Source organism: Bacillus rossius, chromosome 11, assembly GCF_032445375.1.
Source record: "Bacillus rossius redtenbacheri isolate Brsri chromosome 11, Brsri_v3, whole genome shotgun sequence".
Classification (NCBI taxonomy): Eukaryota; Metazoa; Arthropoda; class Insecta; order Phasmatodea; family Bacillidae; genus Bacillus; species Bacillus rossius.
The window spans coordinates 47,311,971-47,339,004 of record NC_086338.1 but is presented as its reverse complement, the minus strand read 5'-3'; the positions used below and the strand labels follow the sequence as shown (position 1 = coordinate 47,339,004).

At 37.8% G+C, this 27,034-nt stretch overlaps 1 protein-coding gene across 1 annotated transcript; it reads left to right on the top strand.

The window, feature by feature from the left end:
• The first annotated feature begins 12,604 nt into the window (after positions 1-12,604).
• Positions 12,605-14,516, top strand: LOC134536516 (cAMP-dependent protein kinase catalytic subunit beta-like). The gene has a single exon (XM_063376240.1). It carries the CDS (start codon positions 12,608-12,610, stop codon positions 13,766-13,768), a length of 1,161 nt encoding a protein of 386 aa, XP_063232310.1. The 5' UTR covers positions 12,605-12,607; the 3' UTR covers positions 13,769-14,516.
• The last annotated feature ends 12,518 nt before the right edge of the window (positions 14,517-27,034 follow it).

The window sequence follows — 27,034 nt, the reverse complement described above, 5'->3', positions numbered from 1 at the left end:
TTTCCAGATTGAAAAAATATATATATATCCATCAGCAAAAATTTATGAAATGTTGGGAGACCGCTCCGGAACTTCAACATGTATTTGTTAAAACGAAATTAAATTCATACATATATAAAATTGTAGATACTCAAAATTATTACGCTCTGTTTGGGCAAAAAAATAAGGAAATGTAAACAACCATAATCTATATTGAAAGTGCAAAATGAGGTTCAAGAGAAAAATAATTTTAGCTCTCGAGCAGGATGTACAATGAAAACTTTAGGGGTTTTTAATCGACATCTAAGGGGATTTGAAGTTGGTCCTAGGGGAAACACTCTGTAGGAGTTGGCATCACTGCGGGTCGCCATCCAGAAGTAATTAGGGACTGGAGCGGCTCCATTGAGGGTAACCTAGGGTCACCACAGTGGCAGTTCCATTGTATACTTTAACGTAAAAAAATAATAGGCAATATTTATATAAGGCTGAATTAAATTGTTATTAGCAAATTATTTTAGTGCCTTTCTTTCGATTCACGTTAGATAAACTTTCAAAATACATGTTAATTTATATTAATAATGTAATGGCAGGAATTTTATCTTTGAAATCTATGAAATCAACCCAAGCGTAATTTAATAGTAAAACGATATCGAATATTTTTAAGTTTCAGGTTAGCTTGAAGATGTTCTAGAAATCTAATTTTTCGAAATTTTCTAGTGAGGGGCCCTCGAATACACGCCCCCTTTATCTCTGGGGGTTATCCCATATTTTCTTTCCACCCCGGTAAGACCCCTCTAAGAAATATTAGATTCCCGCGTAAATAAATCGCCCAGGGCTTCGAATAGTCTTCGGGGAATTCTACACGCGGCGCAACGGCGGATGTACAGTCTGTTCGCATCCGATGCAAGGTTTTATTGATAAAGATCTATAATTTTATCTGGGCTGGGGGGAAGGGTAGGAGAGATATATAGGAACCGAAGTACACCATCTTTATTTCAAACACATAGATCAAGCAATTTTTATGGTCAAAGGTTTCAGATAGGAAACGGGATAAACCATACTGGTTTCAACCGTTTCTAAGGGCACACTTTAAAATTCTTGGTTTGCAAAAATTGACTTGGTAAAAGAATTATATTTACTTTAATGTGCTGCTTTAAGTTAATATTGACTAGCTGTTAGAAATAATTTTCACTGTGAAGTCACTGGCGTTTTGTTCTGAATTGATTTTTGGTAATGACTAAAACTAGATATGTGAGTGAAAATATTTTACGTTCAGAATATTTTCCTTTGATTACATCCCCAACATAGATTTTAATATTTTAAGAGAGGTTTATATGTGTTATACAATAATTTATTTTCCGTAAATTGGTAGGTACTACTGTTTATGTTTCTGTAAATCTATAACGCGTTGGAAAAATATCCTGTTTTGCAGAAAATATTTCGGTAACTTACTGGAAAATATTTTTTCTAAAAATACATTTCCTGAAAATTTGTAACCAATTTACTGGAAAGAAATCTTACAATGAACCCAAAATATAATACATTATTTTAGTTTCTCCTGTAGTAAATGTAAATGACGGCAATTTTTTTTAATTCGATCGCTTTGTAATGAGCTAACCCACTATTTGCTAACTAAACACAAATGTGTAACATATGCTTAATAAAAAAATAGTAGAAATATTTAATTTTACATATAGACTTTGATATATTTATTTCATGTAAATAGTCTTATAAAAATAATAACATTTGGTATAACCTCACAGGTGAAAACTATATTTTTTTTTAAAGTGAAATACCACAGAGGAGCCACTCAAGCGATTTGCATAGAAAAATATTTTCTGTACTTTTACAAAAGATTCCTTTAAAAACCAGTTGACAAGAGATGGTTTGTGATACTACAAGAAAGATATTGTGACTTAGTACAACACACATGGCTATGTTTAATTTTTGCACATATGAAATACGTTTTTTCTATATAAAATGAGTATTTCTTAGGAAAATCGGCGCAACATTTAATTGATGTTTCATTCGAACATAATTTTTTTTAATCATAAAAAAGATAAGACATTCAACAATCTGACTTTATTTTGTTATGCCATGCTTATTAATGATAGCAGTTAATACTAGAAAGCTATTCGGGGAACGGTTTACAAATCTTTAACTATTGGAGGTACTGGACAACACAAAGCATAAATTCCCGGGTAAGAATCTGAACCCAGTATTACTGCGAATAATATTTTGTAGTGATGCAGTTGTTTTCATGTAAACGTACACATTTACAAAAATTTTTTTTAAAGATTACGTTAGTATTTATGTTCCGTTTGGCAAACAAAAAAAAATAATTTTACAGGGTGCGGTGAAATGATAGAAGAATATAAAGAATCTGTGCAGAGTAATGCAGAATTTGCATGTTACACAAAAAAAATTTTTTATTCCAAATATTGTTAGCAAAATGCACCTAGATTAGTGAGCTGAATTTTTTATTTTTTATTTTTTTTTGTATTTTTGTTCTGTGGAGTCAAGGCTCCGGGATATAGAACATGTATGTGCAGACATTAATATTTACATGATGCAAGTTACAAAAAAAAATTTTAAAAAATTAAAAAAAATACATAACATGTTACACAATTTAACTTTATAGTGATACTTGATACTTTATGCAAAACATGAAGCAGCTGTTATCACAAGTCCATTCAACAAATTAACAGTTCAATTTCACTATTATCAATCAAATTAAAGAATAGCTTCAGAGGGTAGGTAAAATATTCTATAAGTATTTCTTTTACTGTTTTTTTGAATACTGGTCAATTGTTTTAGTTATTTTCTGTGATATTATGTTGTAAATTTTTACTCCCATGTAATTTAGTCCATTTTCAAATCGCCTAGTGTTATGTTCAACTATCCTCAAAAAGATGTGTCCGTCTCAGTTGTCGCAAGGGGGTTGAATTTTCGATCTTGGTGGAGCGTCTTCTTTTCCTGAGAACCTGAGGGTCAAAGTTCAACTTCTTGCCTGCGGGTGGGAATTGTGGCACCTGTTCCAAATTTTCAAATACTCTCGCCTGAACAGCGCCAAATTTGAAAATTTTTTAACCCCACCCCTTCTGACAAAACTGATTTCCACTGCCAGAATATCCAAGAAACTATTCACCGACCTTGGAAAATTACGACACACCTGAGCCACATTAGCATACGAAACAGGTACATACATATTTTTAGTTTATTTCTCTTATTTTACAAAAGTAAAAACAGTCCACAGTGTTATAACATTATTATTTTTAATTAAAACATCTCAGTAAAATAATGTCAAATATTAAACACAAACTAGTGTGAGTCCACGTGCGAATAATCGCTGGGTGATTTTTTTCTTTGATTATCACATTATGCAAGGAAAAAAAGTTATCATAGCATAGTTACATAGTTGTATTGGTAGAAATGGGAGCTCACCTTATATTGGTTGCACTTGGTTGTGAAAAAAAAATGTAGTTTTATTGTTATACCTTCGGCTCCCATCATCTTGGCGAGATAATATATGTAGGCCCTACCATTTTTTAAGTCTAGTCATAAACTTTTAAATACAAAATGTTTCATCAAAATCGGTCTAGTAGTTTTTGTGCGATACTCGAACAAACAGACAAAAATTATTTGATTTGCATCTATTTTTAACTCAATAATAAAAAAATACCAATACAATGGTACCAAATTTATATGGATTAAGTGCGTGGTTTTTGCTATAAAAAAGAATAAATACATTTGAGTTATTATTGTGTTATATATATATACGATAATACATGAAATTAAAATAGTTTTCTTCAAATCTCAGTGTAGGTAGTAAATAGTTTTGTCGTTCGAATCGTAAGGTGGTTTTAACACTTACATTTGCTGTTATTATTCTATAATATCGAAGATAAATATTTAAAAGATATTTAATTCAAAATTTATTATTTTTCTAAATGTTCATTAAAACAGAATCGTCTAATTTCATTTTTTATTTTATTTTCTTTATTTTGCATATAGACATACGTTGGATCCTTAAGGAAGACCAGACTTCCATGACCTTTGGCATGGCAGTCCCGCCTGACGTTTCGCCGCACCTTGCAGATGGCATCCTCAGCATGACCACAGAGCTTCAACCTGAAAGCCAAGATATGCCTTACTTTTATCACCACTTAATTCTGTGCAAGTTGACGATAAGCGTTCAGCACCTTTACAGACAGTTCTTACAAAAAAAAAAGAAGGATAATTCAATTTATTATAGTTTTGAAATAGGATAACATGTAAAGAAGTAGCTTGACTTCTGGGTTGTAGCCGCGTCCTTGGCGAATAATTCACCGACGTTTCGGTCGACATTGCAGTCGCCATCATCAGGGAGCAGTTACCTACTAGGTAGGTAGCTGTAGGTAACTGCTCCCTGATGATGGCTACTGCAATGTCGGTGAATTATTCGCCTTGGACGCGGCTACAACCCAGAAGTCAAGCTACTTCAGATAATGGCCGTGAAAGCCTGAGAACATTATTAGGATAACATGTAACAAAAAAATTTTAAGATGGTGACTTCTACGAGCGCTGAAATGTCGGCGACAAGTGGCGAGCAGAAGCGGCCAAAGACCAAACGACTACATCCTGTATGTAAACTCCCTTCTTTTACTGAAAAATTTTAAAAAAATCTCACTATTGTATATATTCTTGCTGTTAATTTTCGTTAGTCTTCATGTCTTGCAATGTCCGTTGCAGACCCGAACGGCAATTTTATTTACTTCCACCTTGAAACACTGGATCACCAACATGTTGAGATTTTGGGTTTTGACTGATTGTAGACTTTTACTTTAAAAAAAAAATATTTAGGAAATGAGTTTCAGGAAGCTATTTTTCATGCGTTACTAAGCTGTGGAAATCAAGGAAATTAACTTTAAATGAGTGAACTCAGCTCAATTATGTAGAAAAAAAATTGTATTAATGAATATTTTCTAGCGTTTATCAAACATCAGTTAACAAGTAGCAGTTTTTTTTCTCGACAAAATTGGCTACAGAATACAAAATGAAATACTTACATCATAATAAAAGATTTTGATGAATCATAGTAGATAAAGTTTGCCTGAAAATGCAGTAACAAAAACTTTAGCGGAAGAAACAGAGCTTTAATAGTGGTATAAGGATCATTCCTGTAGAATGTCAGGATCATCAGTACTTCCATACATGCGAGGGTCGTGTCGGACAATGCCACCAGTGCACCCATACTCTGCTCTTGTATGCGAGGGTCATGTCTGTATGCGCCGCCAGTACTCCCAACCACTTTCTCCACGTATGCGAGGGTCAATACTTTACGCGCCGCCAGTACACCTAACCACTGCTCCGTGTATGCGACGGTCAATACTTTACGCGCCGCCAGTACACCCAACCACTGCTCCGTGTACGCAACGGTCAATACTTTACGCGCCGCCAGTACACCCAACCACTGATCCGTGTATGCGACGTTCAATACTTTACGCGCCGCCAGTACACCCAACCACTGCTCCGTGTACGCGACGGTCAATACTTTACGCGCCGCCAGTACACCTAACCACTGCTCCGTGTATGCGACGGTCAATACTTTACGCGCCGCCAGTACACCCAACCACTGCTCCGTGTACGCAACGGTCAATAGTTTACGCGCCGCCAGTACACCCAACCACTGATCCGTGTATGCGACGTTCAATACTTTACGCGCCGCCAGTACACCCAACCACTGCTCCGTGTACGCGACGGTCAATACTTTACGCGCCGCCAGTACACCTAACCACTGCTCCGTGTATGCGACGGTCAATACTTTACGCGCCGCCAGTACACCCAACCACTGATCCGTGTATGCGACGTTCAATACTTTACGCGCCGCCAGTACACCCAGTCGCTGCTTCGTGGATGCGTGGGTCATGTTCGCGGACGCCGCCAGTACGTCCAGAAGTTCTCGCGCGAGTGTTTTACATTTTCTCGTGGCCTGCACGCGAAGCCGGAGATTGCATCCTCATCCGGAGTGGGAAGTTTGCCCTCGCAGTCAGTTCCGGGGAAGACGCAGCATCCCGTGTTAGGCAACACAGAAAACAGAACAACGTGTCTGTGTCATTCAACCTGTTTTAAAATCTGATAGTTCTCTTGAGAAGTTCAGTTGGTGCCCATTTCCCCAATGTCACTTACAAAGCATCGCATTTTGTTGGTTTAAGGATACTGACAACTGAATTGATTTGTTTATGCTGTTGATATAACCTTGACATAACAATATGATAACTTTGGTGATTTTTTTAAGAATTGTTGATTTTGAGATAATTACAGATTACAGACTAGTCTTGTTAAATAATTTTCCTTATAATTTTTTTTTCTAATGATTAATGTGCTGCCTTGCTATTTAGCTATTACCAAGAACTACAAAAAAAAAAGTAATTTTAATACGCAAATATTCATTTGCATTAAAGGCAGACAAATTTAAATATGCATCTATATACAATGTATAGTTCATATATAGGGCCCTATTAATTGCCACTTAAATTAATGAAGTCGTGAAAAACAACACATCTTTTAAATCGTCTTACATAAGCTGGAAGTAACTAATCCATATTTTTAAAAAAAAAATTGAAACACCAACCATTAAAAGGAATATCTTTTTTTAATTTTTTTCTTAATGTGATCAAATGCTATCAATGGTTTATGGCAAATATTTCAAACCAAACAAAACTATAAAAATGTTAAAAACTGGATTGATATTACTAGAACCTTCAACTAAAGGTGCCTGAAAAATTATAATAGTCTTTAATATACATGCCATATAATTGCAAACAAGCTCTTTTTGATAATAATGAGTTGCAAGCACTAAATCACATAGATTTGCTAAAGTCATTGGTTGTGATATTTTCAAATATTTATCTTCAATCCAAAATGAGCATACAAAATAATAACAATTTCGTATTCTATATATTCCTTAGTGAATACATTGTTTTTTTATTCGTAAACATCTTATATCTAGGTATACGGCATTTGGTAGGAGTAATTTAGTGAAATTGGAACGGAAGTCAATGAAAGGTAATATGGGAAAAGGGAAATAGATGGCGGTCCCACGTGTAGTAATATATAATCACTTTCGTCAAGATTATGATGATACATGCCAAACGTATTGGTGTACCAAATGAAACTATATGGTAGTGAAACTACCCTGGAATATATTTATAATTATTGCGTGTTGAAGTTTTGGTTCGTGAATTGTTGCCAAACGATATTGTTTTGTGTTTACAAGGTAGACCTAACCTACAATTAAACATATCCGTTCTTTTTTTTGTGTTGCTAATCAATTTAATTTACTCCTTTAACTCTGGCATTATTTGCATTTTTTTTTATTTGTTTCCTACTTGGCAATTGTTTGCATGAAAAAATACTATGTTTCATAATTTTCGCTACTCAAATATTAATGATTTTTTTGCCAACCATTGGGACATGTTTGAGTAGCGTGTCACGTGGTATGGAATAACAGAATGAAGCCAACTGCTTACACAACTTGCCCATTCCATGCGCGCCATATATATATATATATATATATATATATGTATATATATATATATATAGAGAGAGAGAGAGAGATATTGGCGAGACATGCATCAGTATACCTTAGTGATCATTTTTGGAATGAACCCACTCTTACAATCGTAAAATATCAGCAATATCCTAAGATTCCGTGGGTTAGTAGAGCTAGTCATTAATAAATTACTAAATATTTTATGGTGAAGAATTAACGGAATTAATTTTTATGCGTACGTATGAGAATACAACACACATTTATAACTCTCAGAATTATAACAAATGAACCCACAGTTGCAGGGGAAATCATCATCGGACTTTTGTAACAGAAGAGGAAAAACAAGACAACGCCAGTTGCGTGAATTGAAAGGAATATTAGCCCGAAAATTTACTTTTCGGATGCGCCCACAGGCGATTGTGGAAAACGAGTTAGCAGCTTATTCGGCAACGAGTCAGTTTTTTGTTGGTACGCGGAATAGCTTCCCCCCACCCCATCCCCTCACGTGGCATGGCCAACTCTGAAATCCCAAAATTAGTATTAATGTACGCAGCTTAGAAAATTATCTCCACCCCCGACCCCCCTTCACGGGACTGTGTAAACATGGTTAGGTTTCGGACATCACGCAACTGAGTTAAGGTGGGATATTTCCCCCCTCATCCTTTTTTTTAACGAGATAGCCGTGTAAAATATAACTGGCGGGGTGTAAATAACACTCTTCCAGCCCCCCCCCCCCCCCCCTTTTTCAACTTCTGTGGTTGCCCAGCGGAAATGTAGCTCTGGGTTTATGACCCGCGGCGTACACAACGAAAACGCAACGAAAACGCGAGAATTTGCGAGCGGAGAGCAGATGGCAGTGGGATAAAAAGGGCCTTTGCTAGTTGGGGTAATGTGTGTGTGTGTGTGTGTTGGTGAAAAAGAAGGGGGTGGGGGGAATTAAATCTCGTAGCGGTTCAAGCGTTTTCTGGTCACGTCGGCGCTCCAAAGCGGAGCTGTTAATTGGGACTAAGTCGTTCCACGAAATTTCCCGCTACAGAACGGTGTTTACGAACAAAATTTTGAAATCCGTTTTCAAAAAAAAGCATCTTGTGTTTCTCTTCTAAGCAGTAGCGGACGCAATGGAGATAAGGGGTGATACATCATCCCCCCCCCCCCCCCCCCCCCGAAATTGGGAACTGTGCAAGCAGTAGAATGTAAGTTTGTGTGATGAGATGAATGATTCAATGGTCGGCGCAGCTGCTCCAACAGTGAATTCTAACGGTGGGTGCGGAAACTACGTGTGATTCACGTCCAGTTAAAAAACACAATTAACGTAAACTTACCATGCCCGGCATTTTTTTGTCTTCTTCTTCAAGGAATTCTACGTTAAATTTCGTGTCCGAGTGTATTTGCAACGTGAGAACTGATGAATTTGCTCGTTACCGAGGTTGGCTGTCTCACATTTCTCGCGGGTACTGACAGACTGGCTCACCTTTTTTTTTTTTTACGTGACAACGTCTAATAAATCGATGAACGCCGGCCGTACGCACAAAAAAGTGTCCCGTTACGCACATTGTCCCGTTGCTCTGTGTCCCGTCACGCTCATTGTACGCTTGCGCCCCATCTATCTCTCCTCCACTCGATTGGAACAACCATCGAAATGACTTTCTCGAGGCACATTAAACTTGAAACACTCCCATTCGTTTCCTGCTTTTTCCTATCATCGTCCTATCCTTAACAGAATAACACAGATTGGAAGAAGTTAAAATAGCAAACATGTATAAAAGTTATAGTTAAAATAATCTCTTCGTTAAAGTAATAAACATATTTGAATTAATGAGATCAAATAAAAGTACATTTATCAATTAAATTGTAGATTTAATTTCACTCCTTCTTTGTATCCATACAAAATAGCGATAATTCAATAAAAATGATTAAATTTTATTCATAAAAGTATGCAATCATTTCATCAATGTTTTGTTATGACGTCACGTTAAACTATCGTCCGTAAACCGACTTTACAGAGACAACCTTTTTTTTTTGTAAAATTTGAACATATCTATATATATTGGAACCAAGAAATATACATAAATGTAATAATTATTATAGGTATCTGAGATCAATACTTGTTATTTTCAGAAGGGTGCACTGAAATATTACACTTTTTAATTTTTTTTAACCTTTGAATTAAGATTTACAAGCTTGTATGTTTTGTATGTTTTCATAGAAATCGCCATATGGTATTTTCGTGGTTGTTATTCACTTTATAGAATTATATTTTTAAAAGCTAATGTATTTCAACAACCATATCACATTATTTTTAATAATAACTTACCGAACCTTACCTAACGTTTTGCTTCACCTAGACGTGTGAGAACCTAGCCACAGCGGAAAACCAAATCTAGGCTTTCGCAGATGTGATGATTATAAAAAAGTGAAAGATATGGTAAAGTTTATTAAAATATTGTCAGTTACATTTAAATACTATAAAAGTATTGTGGAAATATTCAACTTCTCACTAAGGTAATTTTTCAGAACGTGTACCACGCTGGTATTGTAATAATACCGTAGGGTTCCTACCATAATGCCAATCAATTGAATAATTACTTCAATTGCTCACAGTGAAATAAAATTTCTTATTCAAAATTTTTTTACAATCCCAACTAAATAACAAAAAAAAACTTTAAATGAGACGATGTTGAATACCAGAGAAAATTTTGGGTTAAATTAATTTGAAATGAGCACTCTCTTAAGTAGCCTACTCTTATTAACACAATTAGTAAGTTTAGAGAAAACTTTCAACCTGGGTGAAAGTGAGTTATCCTGATTAAAATTTCGTGCTAAAATTTTTTAACTGGAGTGAACCAGGCGTGTAGAAAAATAATTAAGTCAAATTTAACTTTACGCAGGCGTGTTAAGTTTAGGCCTTCGAGAGGACGTAGAAAGGGGTGAAAAATAGCTGGGGGGGGGGGGGCGGCAGTGATATAATCCCTGCGGCCCTGTGTAGAGATTCAAGAATTTTTTTAATGCTTGGTTTTACCCTAACAGGACGAACATTGTTAGTATATTGTTAATAGAATTCACAGGAAACCTTACTTTAATGCGTTACGTTCACAGCTACGTCCAAAGTAATGCTCACAGTCTTTAGACTTTTTTTATTTTTGTACTTAAGGGTTAAAACAGTTAAAAAAAATAAAATAAAAAGAGCATAGTTTAAATTATGTTAATTTTTTTCAATTACGAGATTTAAAGTATAAATATATATATATGACAAATCACGGCCTCTACGCAAGCATTCCGCGTAAAATCAATAGAAACTGAGAAATAAAGAACACCATTTTAAACATGATAATTGATGCTCAGTAAATTCAATATTATTTGTAGATATTGTAAAATTATTATTATTTTCTATTCGCCTTTTATTACATGCATTTTGTAGTCTACAGAATATTGTCAGTCCATCCTACGCGCCTTATAACACAACCACAAACCCCCCCCTTTCCCCCCCACACCAACATCTATAGCCTGGTCGTCAAAGTACTCTTTAGAAGTGATAATTATGGACAAGATTTAATGGTTTAATTTTTTTGGTCAATTTCGGTTTTAAAACAGGAGTTTTCGGTGTTGTTTTTGTTTGATTATTATATAATGTGTTTATTCATAAAAATGAAGTATTAAAAAAAGTATGAAAATAAAATATTTCGTAGTAGTCTGTTCATTTTGAATGATACGTGATTCACTTATACAATAATATAATTTGTAACAAGCTTGTCTCGAAAACAAGTACTTAAAAATAAAAAAATGGGAACCTTTTTGAGTGTTTCAAAAATGTGCCAACGTGATTAATGTAAAAATACGTAACTAATAATATAATGTTGTCTGATCTTGCATCTCTTAATTTTTTTTCCAGTCCATTTTGGTACAAAAATCATGTTAAATAATTACACTAAGTAAATTTACGATAGGCCTAGTGAGAGATAACATTTTTTGTGGTCTGAGTTAAAGTTCTGTCAAGATGCTGATTGATTTGAAGTTTTTAGTTACATTTCAATGCTAAATGGTGTGTCGACTTTCATTTCGATGTTATCTGTTGTGTTGACGTGTTGTTTCGGTTTTATGAGAATTCACCACACAGTATTGTCCTAGTGACAAGTCCTTGGAAACGTTAGTTAAGATGTGAAACAGAATAATGTGAAATGAGAATAAATTAGTTAACTAGAAATGTATCTTACCAGTGGGCTCAATGGTTAGAGCTCCCAAATAGTGAAAAATTCGTAATACGTTCGATTCCTGGCCTGGTTGGGGATTTTTCACTTGTGAAGAAATTTATTTCCCGATTCCAGTACAGGTTGTTGTGTTGACCCTTCGCCTCGATGATGCGGAAGGCGAAGTGAAACCACTACAGTATCATCTCGCCGTGGCTGGAGATCCAAACCATCCCCGTTTCAAGTTTACACCAGCTGAAATACGGCCGAAACTAAGTAGACGCATCACAAAATCTTGGAACCCCCATAGCAGGAACCTACAGTTTTTAATTTCTTTCCAGCTGCTACCATTTACTATACCGGCATCAATGTGATTATTAAACGGGAATTGGGGTTTTAATGTGTCAAGTGGACACAAGAATTAACTCACATCGAAAGAAGAGATGCCCGAGAAATATGGAAATAAACTAATCTCATGCCGATCAAAAACACAAACACTACCATAGATAAAAAGACACTATTTGAAAGTAAATTTTGAAAATGGTAACCTATAAGTTACATGTTTTTTTTTTACGCGTTATATGTTGCATGTTCCTTGCTTTAAATAATATTTCATTTTACAAAAAAAACGTATTGCGTTTTTGATTGATCTATCGATTTTAATTTGATTTTAGCAGCTTCGTAACTAAATTTTAACTCCCAAAATATTCAGAAATAAATAAATAAATAAATGTATAACCTTTACTATATTTAATCATTTTTATCATTCCATTGTTTTGGTGTCATGGCCAGTGTGATTATTTTTTCTAAACGCAACGTAAAAAAGAAATATATATATCGATTTGTAGTACAAGAAAATCACCACCACCGAAGTTGACTTTTGTTTGTGACAGCAGTGAGCAGTTGTTCTATGAGCCGTGTGCTCGCGGTGTTTATCGCGAGGCTAGAGATCATGAGCAAGCGGCCCAGGCCCACGGAGCCGAAGGGCGACGGCAAGGGCGACTCGAAGGGAGGCGGCGCGTCGAGGACCGCGCAGCGCGACAAGGAGGCCGAGGAGTACCAGGAGTACCTGGAGAAGGCCGGCGCCGAGTTCACCAAGAGGTTCAGCACGAGGCCGCCGTTCCTCGCGTCGACGCGCACCCTGAACTTCAAGAAGGTGATCGGCCGCGGCTCGTTCGGCGTGGTGCAGCTGGCGCTGAGTGAGACCTCGGGCGAGTTCGTGGCCGTCAAGATGCTGGACAAGTCCTTCCTGGTGCGCTCCGGCCAGGTCAAGCACGCGCTCAACGAGCTCAAGATCTCCTACGCCATGGACTTCCCGTTCGTGCTCAACACGAAGCAGTTCCACCACGACAACAGCTACCTGTACTTCGTGATGCCGTTCATGGCCGGCGGCGACATGTTCTCGCACATCCGCCGCCAGCAGAGGTTCACCGAGGACGTGGCTCGCTTCTACGCGGCGCAGATGACGCTCACGCTCGAGTACATGCACTTCCTGAAGCTGGTGCACCGCGACGTCAAGCCGGAGAACATCCTCATCGACGAGGAAGGCTACATCAAGGTCATGGACTTCGGCTTCACCAAGTACGTGGAGGGCCGCGCCTACACCACGGTCGGCACCCCGGAGTACATGGCGCCGGAGCTGTTCCTCAACACCGGGTACAACGAGGGCGTGGACTGGTGGGCCCTCGGCATCCTCATCTTCGAGATGTGCGCCGGCTCCACGCCCTTCGCGCACCGCAACAAGGCGCGCCTGCACGAGAGGATCATCGCCGGGAAGTACGACACGCCCAAGACCTTCAGCCCCGGGCTGGACCACCTGCTGAGGAACCTCATCCAGAAGGACCTCACCAAGCGGCTGGGCACGCTCAAGAACGGCGCCGCCGACATCAAGAACCACCGGTGGTTCCGCGCCATCAGCTGGACGGACGTCTTCGACCGCAAGGTGAAGCCGGAGTTCGTGCCGGAGATCCGGGAGCCGGGGGACCTCAGCAACTTCCTGCCGGAGAAGTCCGACTTCGAGATGAACATCACGGAGGTGGACAAGTACCGGGAGTACTTCAAGGACTTCTGAGACCGGCATCAGGACGTCTCCCGCCGAGGAGCTCGCCCAGAACTCGTCGGAACACAATTGAGGACTTCGCGTGACTTGACTTTGAGATCCAGCGAAACTAAACCTGCGGATGAACTCTAGCATCACGTCTGACTCTTTCGTTGAAAAGGTACTTTAATGTGTGTGTATGTGTGTGAAAAACACGTTTTCGTAACGATACACGCGAAGACTTTCAATTTGATCATTCCAGCTCGACAGAGAACTCATTGGTCCAAGAAAGGGAATCAACAAATCGTCATTTTTACGCAGTGAACCCAAACGTTTTGAGTTTCAGGAATGTAACGTTTGTGTTGATGGTTAATTATGTTTCGTTCCGAAGACATTTACATTATCATTATTGAAAAAAAAAGGAAAAACAATTCATCCGATTGACTACTTGAAATCCTAAGTAGGTTTGCATTGTACTGATTTTTTTTTCTTCTTGGGACGTGACTGAACACACATTCTTATAATATTGTGCGTACGGTAGTTGTGTTGTATGTGTTAAAAAATTATTAATCTTATTTTTGCGACGAATTGAAAAAAAAAAGCGTGTGTGGTCATCGTCTACTTACTTAGGTTGTATAATTGTGTATAGCACTTTATGAACATATTTTTTGTTCTGAGTGATAATTTAAGTTCTCTATGTACTTTGACGCAGAATAATTCAATTTTTTTAAAATTATTTTTACTGTTATGTTTATGTTATCACATCAACATACCAAGAGAGAATGTATATCGTACAATTTTTATTTAACATATGCACATTGTACACTGTGTAGGTACAATGTACAATGTGTATATGTTATATTAAAATCTAAGTCATGTAACTTGTATCAAATTTGATGTTATGAAAAATTGTACCAAATCGAAAAGTCACTTGAAAGCAAACTCACAACCACATGAAGTTGTTTACCAACAATGGCAGAAAGATACGTAAACTATAAGTACAACTTTTGAAAACTTTAAAACTTTAGACAAGTTACATAACACAAATAACTTTTGTTTCCAAATAGAATAAGAATGTGGCCATTATCCATGCAAACTTAATCTGGGGATCCTTTAATTTCAAGGCTACATTCAGTTAAAAATTTACCGTGAAAGGATATCCGAATTATTCCGACGCTAACACTGCATGGTATATAAAAGCAATACTACTTTTTGGCTGTCATCAGTTTGAGTTTACAAAAATGTTCCCACTCAATTTCCAAGAAATTTCAAATTGTTTCATGTTCAGGTTAATCATTTGACAGTAATAGATATTCAAGAAAGGGTGTAGACCATTGGAACAAACTCTTAACTGCCGAGTCTGAGACCTGGTTTAAGTAGTGTCGGGTCCACCCGATAGATAGAAGCTTTCGTTATGTATTAGTAGGTGATTATAGTATGTATGGGGACACCGGTGGGTGGTGGGGGAGCCGGGGAGCCACGGCGGCCATCTTGGTTTACGTCACTTCCGGCGACCATCTTGGATTACGTCATTTCCGGCGGCCATCTTGGATTACGTCATTTCCGGCGGCCATCTTGGATTACATCACTTCCTGCAACCATCTTGGATTTGACCTTGACCTTTGAACCCGGAGGCCATTTTGTTTTTCTAGAACTTTCCGCCATTTTGTTTTCTAGATCATTCCGCCATTTTGAGTTTCGTCCGCCATCTTGAAAATCTTTATTTATTATCCGATTTTAATGAAAAAAATTTAAAATTTAAAAAAATTAAATAATCAAAATTTTAAAATAAAATTAAAAATATTATTTAATAAAATTTTAATTAAAAACCTACGCATCGAACACCCCACTCCTCTAAATTACAAATACATAATCTAGCACCCCCACCCCTCTGTTACAATGACATCGTCATCGAACACCCCACTCATTCCTGTTACAATTTTTCGTTACATCCACCATCTTGGAAAATCATAATTATTAACTTAGAAAATCAGGAAAAAAAATATACCATCGTTGTCTGCTGGAGGCAGCCATCTTATTTAGTGGAGACTACCATCTTGATTTCATCTGGTGGGTGTCGTCATCGGTTGTAGGTTTCTAAAGTATGTTAGTGTATGTAAGGTCGAGTTACAATTCTCTACCAACATTGTTATGAACCTTATAGACCAAAATCCACAGAATCCACAAGATCCACAAAATCCACAGTCACTTTGTTGTTGTAACCGACATTTTTTCTTAAAGTCTTATCACTTATAGGTTTTAACTAAAATATATGTTATCAATACTGTCGTTGTGGATGCGTTAGTTAAAGTAATGATAATTTAAAAAACATTTATTACTCCATCTTAGCTGACCAGAAATTTTTCATAGTCCTATCATACATGTAAACATACTAAATAAATTAATGTTTGTGTATTCGTGTTTAAAACTGCATGGAAGCAGATATTTAGGTGTTTGTGTATAATATCATTTCTTAGTGTTCGTGTTTGCGTTCCTGTGTTTAAAAGCTGCATGGAAGCAGATATTTTAGGTGTTTGTGTCTAATTACATGATCATTTTACGATATCAAATTAAGTATAAGTACCTTGAGGAATATAGGGCATTAATTAAAAAAATAATAAGCGATATGTAGGTAAAATTATATTTACTGAATCAAAGAAATATATTGTACAAAACAAAACCCTCAAGGAGAGAAAAATATACTTGTCAAACGAAGCTATAAAAAAAACAGAAACTATATACAAAAACGAAAACTGTTTACAACAAAAAGACTGGAACTATACAACAGATAATTCATCTCCAACATAGCCGTGGGGAACCGTATGGATGCCATCCTCACATATTTGGCGCTTATCATCCTCCCATGTTATGGCCAGCTTATTTGTGCTCTCGCTATAGAGCACCTGCTGCCTCGAGCGTATGGCCCTAACTGCTACTCGTCGTGTGTGGTGATCGTGCAGGGCATCCAGGTAGTCACTGAATGTTATGCGGTTTTTGACCACACACCGCTGGATACCCTTGGCCTTCTTCTCAACTTTGTCACCACACTTGTATGCATACAGTTTGGCCCGCAGACCGACAAACTCACTCATCACTTTCCCCCCACACTCATCCTTAAACTTTCCGACAACCTTTTTGTTGATGGGGGAGAAGCAAGGGTGGTCGGAAGGGTAGCAGCTGGTGTCGAACTTCTCCATGAGTGTAGGATCGGCTTTGAGGTCATGGTAGAAATCATCGGTTTGTATCTCGTATACGAAACTATCGGTGTCCATGTATGCCAGATGAATGTTTTCTGCATATCTGGGTTTCATTGTGCTGTAATGGAAGTCGTACATGAGTGTTTTTGAGAGATCAAGTACTGCGAGTCCGGCATAGATTGGCTTATCGAAAATTATGGTCTCATGGTTCAGGTGGACTAGAGTCAAGTTCGGTTCATACATTGTGCGGTCCTTGAAGGATGGACGACACACCAGTTTCTTGAACCGCTTCTCGGAACATACCAACTCCATTTTGAGCCTCCGCCTCTTGTTCTCCATCAGTTTCCCGAAAGTACTGTTTACAGCGAGCTTAAAGAACTCCTTCTCGAATTCGTTGGCTGCAGCCTTGCGCTTATTGGTGTTGAGCTTAATGTATGGCTCCAACCACGCCGACTGCTCAAACTGGAGGACTCTGTGTACCTTAGTAACTATCAACCCATGTGATACTGCTTGCTGGAGGTTTCTGTAGTGTACAATGTAATGTTCCTTAATTTCTAGTGTTGTCATGAGCTTTGATTGTTTGGAGCCGGGCGGACATTGATTGATGGGGAGAAACGGAAGGTCTTTGTGACTTTCGTGGAGTTCAGTAGGGTACTCCACGTCACATTCGATAATGTACCCGATAGGAGAATTTTCTGGAATAGTCATGACATCAATAGATGTGTCTGACCATTTGAAATGTCGAATCGGAAGCGACAGCGACATCGCCCACCCGTACAAATTATTTGCATCAATGTACTGTAGATATGTGGATGGCTTGGACACATCATGTGTCTCAGGAACGTATTTGTTGTTACCCACACAATGACGTTTGATGCTTTGCGCTACACCCCCACGAATACCTGCTTCCACAAACATATACATATCGTAATCTGTCAGAAGCTCGAGTTGTACTCCTGTGGTGCGAAGCATCGCATCGAAAGCGAACCCAGGACAGGAAATGTAGTGTGACGGGTCTAGACTGTACGTCTCCAAGCAAAGACTGCGAAAATTCTCGAATACGTCCGCCAAAATCAGGACATTCGTCTTTAGGTACAAGTCAGCGTACTCCCCCAAAGTAGCACACTGAAACTTGTCCCAGACATTTTGTGCGTGAGCGTAATCCGCCTCGGAAATACCAGAATCAGTCAGAATATTAAAGAACTCATCGATAGATGGAAGACTAGTATCGTCTAGTCGAGCAAAAGAATCAACGAAGTCGTAGGGGAAGACTCCCTTGCGAGTAACCAACTCCAACTCATCAGGAGCGAAAAACTCAGCAGTACTGACAAACTTGTCTGCAGGCAAGAACTCTGCGAGCGAAGCAAGACCCCGACTCATGAAACGGAACGTATCGACAAACTGAATGCTGAACTTATCATGCAACTTCTTGGAAAAAGTTATCAACTTCTCTTCCGAATTAGGAATGATGAAGATGTCTTTAGTGTCGTACCCCAACTTCCTGATAATGAAGTTCTGGTCGTACGCCAGGTTGTGGAAGAACACAATCATCTTTTTCGGTCTGCGCCTGAGAAGGTTGCAGTCATTACATGCAAGTCCAATAAATTCGCCGGTGAAGTGATTATGATCACGAACTTTCTTTACGACCCCTCCAAACTTTCCTCCACAGTAGCAACAACACCTTGCTTGCAGAAAAGCAGTGTTTTGTGCATGTGTGAGCGGAGTCATAGGAACAGACATAGAAAATATTTTCTGCACGTCATGTCCAATCTCCACAATGCGGGATATGAATTTATCTTCTGCGTCACAACCGCGATACACTTCAGGCTGTGAAGGAAGTGAAGAAGTGAGGTGTACTGGAATCACGGAGTTATCTGCTTTCACGTAAATGCAGTAGCTGTACGCTTTATGCTTTTGATACTGCAGTGTGTATGCTTCATCAGGATTCGGGTGACATGTATGGATTTTCTCCAGAATAGCTTCAAAGTCGCAATATACCACGATGGGCATTTTATCACTGTGATGGAAGTTTTTGAACTTCAAAACAGGAGGCAAACCATTTTCATCAACCTGGGGCATTTCCATCCTAACAGCAGCATGCTGTTTACAGAGCTCACTGTGTTTTTCCAAACACTGAAGACCAGTAAGCCCGCTAACCCTATCCTGATCATCATAATGCTTGAAGCATCTTTTGCAAACATGAATAGCCTCAGTGTGTGTAGTGATTTGGGACCGAACCAGAGCAGAAAAATTATTGATGTAGGCGAAATGGGACGAATTGTCATTGACCAAGAGCATAAGATCGAAATGATGTTCTTTTTCTTCAGGAGCGACTCGTGCAGGAACAACATTCAGATTCTCGTCGATACTGTAAATGTTGATGGAGACTCCGGGGTTCTGTTTTTCAAACAGCGGTATTTGCTTGATTGGAGTAGGGGAGTCAATGTTGTTGAAGTTGAACTTCCCCTCCAAGTCATGGTAACGCTGGTTGACACGTTCAGGATGCTCACCTTCCACGTACTTAACAAGAATTGACCACTTGAAGCACATGTGGTCTTCGAGGTTTTGCGGATTGATCACAGCGTATTTGTCTTTGATGGAAGTAGGTAATTCAATGTAGGAGCTGGCACGGAGTGGATCAAGCTTGTTTATTCGGAGTTGAAGTCGCTTAACGGCCGACAAAGTCCATCCGGACCCCTTACCCATGTAATCTTCCTCCTCCTTGCAGATCTTGGAGATGGACTCGGTAACTGCCTCCTCCACCTCATGAACTGCGTAGAGGGGAACATTCATGGTTTTGAAGGCCCTCTTGTCTTCACAGGCATCTACTGGTTTTTCGTAGTCGCACTCAAGAACGACATTAAACTTCAGCGGTCCATTCTCTTCAATCTCCTCCTCAAGTTGGCTTATTATTTTTGCCTTGATGGAGTCCAGGTACGTACAAATGTCCTTGGCAAAACTTGACGTATTTACAGCAACATAAGTCTTCAAGTTGCCCTTGAATCCCACTTCGGCGGTGATGAAGCCATGGGTATTGGCCAAACCCGCGCCGGTCACCACCTTTGTTCGGCTGGTCGATGGTTTAGGCAGTACTGCTGGCTTAACTGCTGCCATTCTCTGCTTCTTTGTTGGAGGCGGAGCAGGCCCCTTGCACACCTTAATGTGGTTGCGAAGAGTGTCAGCCCTGACGAACTCTTTAGCACAGTTCGTGCAGGAATGTGCTATGCGGTTAGGGTTAAGACCGCAAGCCGACTTCTCATGTAGTCTGGCGACATCAGCACGGGCGAAGGCCTTATAGCAGAAGCTACACCGGGTGCCTGATGTCGTGGTGACAGCACCAGTACATGTTGACAGGTGCTGCTGCATCTTGTCGCTGCATGCGACCATCTTGCCACATAGGTGGCACTGCTGGTAGTCACGATGCTGGTTCTCGGCACACTGTCGCTCGTGCCGGTAGCGGTTCTTAGCTGCCGTGAAGGTAGCAGAGCAGAAACGGCATTTCTGCGCGGTAAATGCCATCTCGACAATCGGTAGACTGGTCTCAACGTACGGAACACGCGAAGGAAGCTCGACGTACGGAGAACTATAACATAAGAATAAAGAAAACAATGTAGCTAGATGTTACATGAAAACAAACATATCCTCAAAACTCTAGCCTCAAGCTTTCTAACCTAAACTACTAGCAATGTTACTAAATAAAAAAGTTACAAACATAACCTCAAAACTCTAGCCATCAAGCTTAATAACCTAACTTGATAGCAATGTTACTAAATAAAAAAAGTTGCAAACATAACCTCAAAACTCTAGCCCTCAAGCTTACTAACCTAAACTGTTAGCAATGTTACTAAATAAAAAAAAGTTACAAACATAACCTCAAAGCTACTCCTTCATTCATGTACAATCCTAAAAATGGTAGAATATTTAAAGTACTGATAAAAGTCAAAGCTGAAAAATATTCAATGTTAACTAAAAATGATTGATTACATAACCTCAAAACTACTCTAATGCACAACCCAAAAATGCTAGAATTTTAAAGTACTGTTAAAAGTTTAAGCTAAACAATTCCTGGTTACCCACACATAAGTGTACAGAGAAAAAACTAGTTAGCTGATAACCTACGAAAAAGCTGAGAAACATTCAATGTTAACGAAACATGTAGCATACCTCAGAAAAAGATGAAGTGGAGCTGTAGAACACAAAGTAGCGTTGGCGGTAGAAATCGTGGTAGCAGCTAAACTCACACACGAACTAGCTCACTCAAACTCCAAGAACACAATGAAGCTCCGACAGCTAATCCCGGCCTTTTATAGCCGCGGACCTGCTTGTTCTTGGAAAAACCATTAGGAACATAGTATTTTTACCGAACCTACCAATAGGAATATAGTATGTGGAGGGGAAGTACCATTGTCTTCGGAAAAACCCAGCATGACTCATGCGCAGGTCGTAGCAGGTCTGTGAGGGGTGGGAGGTAGAAATGTAGGTAATAACTTAACATAGGAAACCACTCTCGGGTAAAACCACTAATGACCTAGGTGATGAGAGATTAGGTCGCGAGGCACTTCATGCATCGTGACTCATCACTCAGAAATGTCGTCTCGCAGTGCCGAGGGGACCCGAACAATAGACTTGACCGTGCATGTCACAACAGATCCATTAGTCGCCCGACTTTGTGGCGCCATGAGGCGCTCAGGTAGCAGTCATGGTCTACGGCAACAGACTCGTTAAAGTGTCATTACGAAGCACTCAAGCTGAGTTCGAGGAAAATACAGCTAAATATTCATTATAGATATGTAAGGAAATAAATAAAAAATAAATCGGGTAAGTTTAATACATTTGTTAAAAGTAAGAACACATTACAAAACTACAACATTAAAAATTTAACCTACACTTATTATGACCAACATTCGTTTAAAATTTTTTAGCATTTCATTGCGAACAATCAGTTGAACATCCACAGAATGACACATTTTGCTGATGTTCCAGGAACAAACCCTTTTCACAACCATTTAAGGAGACTTTCCTTAAGCTCTCTTTTCATTGGTCAAATAAAACATCTCCCTCTCTTCCCCTCATACAATGATGCTGCTTCACCATCACGCTAAAATTCTGTAAGACCAAACAAAATATACTTCCCTTAAACCTTATGGTAGAAATTTCATCCTAGGATGCTGTTACTGCATCTAGAAATTAAAAATTATATTATCTCATACAGGTTTTATTTACATGTTAGACTTAACCATCCTACCACACACTGGCTCACACTTACACACACATGCGTGCGCATGCGTGCACTGAGATTAAATACATACTTGCCCACATAATGTACTTTTATTTACAAAGGCAACATATTAAAACACATAATATTTAAATTTTGTGTAGATTGGATGGTACCAGGAAACCATACTGCAAAACGAGCGGACAACACTTGAGTCTTTACTATGATTGGGCTGACGGATTGCCTCTGAACGCCCTTACCTTCAACGACTTAGAATTAATACTTTTATCCATCAAAAAACAAAACAGTTTTACTAAGCAAACATACACCCCACACCCCTCAAAAAATTGTTATTACACAGGGCATTATTTACATGGCAGGAGACCGCACATACGAAGTGCGCAGCTTCAGGTTAGAAATATTGATTAAAATAACTGCTAAAGATGATAATTTGTTTATGAAAAAACTGCACATGAAATACAGACACTTGGTTATTTACACACACATACATACATACATACATACATACATACATACATACATACACCCTGCATCGCTTCAGATGGAAGTACGATATTTTGAAAACCACTCAAGACTTACATCTGTTTATGAAAAGGAGCTAAAAATTAAAAATTTTCAAAGTTAATTTTAGAGATGAAACATCATGTGCAAGTCCTTGCATGCGAGAACATTTTATTACGCAATTATCTTCATTTTTCCCAAACCATAGGTCTGATGTCTGGATACCACACAAATCTCATACTTAACATATGCACTACGAGATGACTGCGCGCCAGTCCAAGCCCCCTGCGCTTAGAGACGAAACTGCACTAGAAGCGTTAGCAAGCATTGCAATTATCTCGCTTCAGTAATGCAGATTCACCTCTGACTAGGTGGACCTCCTGAAACACTAAACATAGGACAGTGAAACACATTAAAATAATGCATTTCAAAATAATTGAATAATATAAAACACTGCATATTTCTCTAGAATCACCACGCAACTGACAGCCCTTTCAATCACAATTCTGCGAATGCTATCACAGAATGCTATATTAAGAAAGAAAGGATCATTCATTCCTTCATTATGGAACACAGTAATACATCACATGAAGAGAAACAAAAAAGGAACACACTTCGTTCTTAGACTCGTGCCGCCTCCTTGACAGAGAGAAAAGTTTTTACACATAAAATAGTATATATTTCTTTTCCAGCGATGAAGCTGTACTAATATCACCTTGACAAGCTTAGATGATCTAGGGAGAGACAAAGTAAATTAATTAACAATAAAAAAGTCGACTAAAATCATTTACAAACAATATACTTAATATTTCTTCGATTACATATTTTTCTCAATTTAATAAATGTGTGAACACAAAAATTTCCTTAAATCACTATTTATCAATTTTAAACTCTCATGTACATCAGGAAAAAATATATAGTTTCAGGCATTATTAGTTGTAATGTAAAAAATTCAAAACAGTTTCTTTGTGGGATGTGGAATGCTCACTCACGATCGAAAAAAGGAGGTGCTTCGCTGTAACACAAGGGGAGGGGGAAACCATCTTTAAAGTTGTCGTTGCTCATATATTTGGATATATAGTAATCAAGCAAGTAATAACATTTGGTGGTATAATCTCCGGCTGATTAAAGTTTATTTGCTAACATGAATTCACAAATTAAACGAATCTCTAAGTACATTTGCTTATCTTTTATAGAAAAAATGCACAGATTGATTTTTTTATCATGAATAACCAGGAGCACACTAAAAAACCAACGAAATTCTCGCCAATAATAACCAACAGCACACGATCAATAGAAAAAAAAACATTTTCTCAGTAATCACATACAGCATGCGGAGAAAATCACCAAAATATTGTCAAGAATATCCATTAATACATGTAGAATACCAATAAAGTCTTGACATAAAAAAGGCTGAAGTGCACGGACAAAAATCATCAAATTCTTGTCAGGTAAAAAAAGCAGAAGCACATGAAAAAAAAAACCAACAAAATTCTAACACAGTAAAGTTGAAGCACACGTAGAAATCTATCGAAATTACATGTAAAAAAATAGGAGCACTCAGAGAAAACCATCAGGGAGATATGTTTAAAAACATCATAAATTATCAATTGTTTAAGCAAAGAGTTCACAAGCTGACTTGTGCTAGAACTCTCATGTTACTTAAGCAAAGAGTTCACAAGCTGACTTGTGCTAGAACTCTCATGTTGCTTAAGCAAAGAGTTCACAAGCTGACTTGTGCTAGAACTCTCATGTTGCTTAAGCAAAGAGATCTGGCAGGATTTAATTTGAACTTTTTCTTAAACAATTGATAATTTATGATGTTTTTAAACATCTTCTCCCTGATGGTTTTCTCTGAGTGCTCCTATTTTTTCACATGAAATTTCGATAGATTTCTACGTGTGCTTCAACTTTACTGTGTTAGAATTTTGTTGGTTTTTTTTTTCATGTGCTTCTGCTTTTTTTACCTGACAAGAATTTGATGATTTTTGTCCGTGCACTTCAGCCTTTTTTATGTCAAGACTTTATTGGTATTCTACATGTATTAATGGATATTCTTGACAATATTTTGGTGATTTTCTCCGCATGCTGTATGTGATTACTGAGAAAATGTTTTTTTTTCTATTGATCGTGTGCTGTTGGTTATTATTGGCGAGAATTTCGTTGGTTTTTTTAGTATGCTCCTGGTTATTCATGATAAAAAAATCAATCTGTGCATTTTTTTCTATAAAAGATAAGCAAATGTACTTAGAGATTCGTTTAATTTGTGAATTCATGTTAGCAAATAAACTTTAATCAGCCGGAGATTATACCACCAAATGTTATTACTTGCTTGATTACTATATATCCAAATATATGAGCAACGACAACTTTAAAGATGGTTTCCCCCTCCCCTTGTGTTACAGCGAAGCACCTCCTTTTTTCGATCGTGAGTGAGCATTCCACATCCCATAAAGAAACTGTTTTGAATTTTTTACATTACAACTAATAATGCCTGAAACTATATATTTTTTCCTGATGTACATGAGAGTTTAAAATTGATAAATAGTGATTTAAGGAAATTTTTGTGTTCACACATTTATTAAATTGAGAAAAATATGTAATCGAAGAAATATTAAGTATATTGTTTGTAAATGATTTTAGTCGACTTTTTTATTGTTAATTAATTTACTTTGTCTCTCCCTAGATCATCTAAGCTTGTCAAGGTGATATTAGTACAGCTTCATCGCTGGAAAAGAAATATATACTATTTTATGTGTAAAAACTTTTCTCTCTGTCAAGGAGGCGGCACGAGTCTAAGAACGAAGTGTGTTCCTTTTTTGTTTCTCTTCATGTGATGTATTACTGTGTTCCATAATGAAGGAATGAATGATCCTTTCTTTCTTAATATAGCATTCTGTGATAGCATTCGCAGAATTGTGATTGAAAGGGCTGTCAGTTGCGTGGTGATTCTAGAGAAATATGCAGTGTTTTATATTATTCAATTATTTTGAAATGCATTATTTTAATGTGTTTCACTGTCCTATGTTTAGTGTTTCAGGAGGTCCACCTAGTCAGAGGTGAATCTGCATTACTGAAGCGAGATAATTGCAATGCTTGCTAACGCTTCTAGTGCAGTTTCGTCTCTAAGCGCAGGGGGCTTGGACTGGCGCGCAGTCATCTCGTAGTGCATATGTTAAGTATGAGATTTGTGTGGTATCCAGACATCAGACCTATGGTTTGGGAAAAATGAAGATAATTGCGTAATAAAATGTTCTCGCATGCAAGGACTTGCACATGATGTTTCATCTCTAAAATTAACTTTGAAAATTTTTAATTTTTAGCTCCTTTTCATAAACAGATGTAAGTCTTGAGTGGTTTTCAAAATATCGTACTTCCATCTGAAGCGATGCAGGGTGTATGTATGTATGTATGTATGTATGTATATATGTATGTATGTGTGTGTAAATAACCAAGTGTCTGTATTTCATGTGCAGTTTTTTCATAAACAAATTATCATCTTTAGCAGTTATTTTAATCAATATTTCTAACCTGAAGCTGCGCACTTCGTATGTGCGGTCTCCTGCCATGTAAATAATGCCCTGTGTAATAACAATTTTTTGAGGGGTGTGGGGTGTATGTTTGCTTAGTAAAACTGTTTTGTTTTTTGATGGATAAAAGTATTAATTCTAAGTCGTTGAAGGTAAGGGCGTTCAGAGGCAATCCGTCAGCCCAATCATAGTAAAGACTCAAGTGTTGTCCGCTCGTTTTGCAGTATGGTTTCCTGGTACCATCCAATCTACACAAAATTTAAATATTATGTGTTTTAATATGTTGCCTTTGTAAATAAAAGTACATTATGTGGGCAAGTATGTATTTAATCTCAGTGCACGCATGCGCACGCATGTGTGTGTAAGTGTGAGCCAGTGTGTGGTAGGATGGTTAAGTCTAACATGTAAATAAAACCTGTATGAGATAATATAATTTTTAATTTCTAGATGCAGTAACAGCATCCTAGGATGAAATTTCTACCATAAGGTTTAAGGGAAGTATATTTTGTTTGGTCTTACAGAATTTTAGCGTGATGGTGAAGCAGCATCATTGTATGAGGGGAAGAGAGGGAGATGTTTTATTTGACCAATGAAAAGAGAGCTTAAGGAAAGTCTCCTTAAATGGTTGTGAAAAGGGTTTGTTCCTGGAACATCAGCAAAATGTGTCATTCTGTGGATGTTCAACTGATTGTTCGCAATGAAATGCTAAAAAATTTTAAACGAATGTTGGTCATAATAAGTGTAGGTTAAATTTTTAATGTTGTAGTTTTGTAATGTGTTCTTACTTTTAACAAATGTATTAAACTTACCCGATTTATTTTTTATTTATTTCCTT

What these genes read in the sequence shown, in the direction of transcription:
- LOC134536516 (XM_063376240.1), top strand. Translation starts at nt 12,608, where the DNA reads ATGAGCCGTGTGCTCGCGGTGTTTATCGCGAGGCTAGAGATCATGAGC.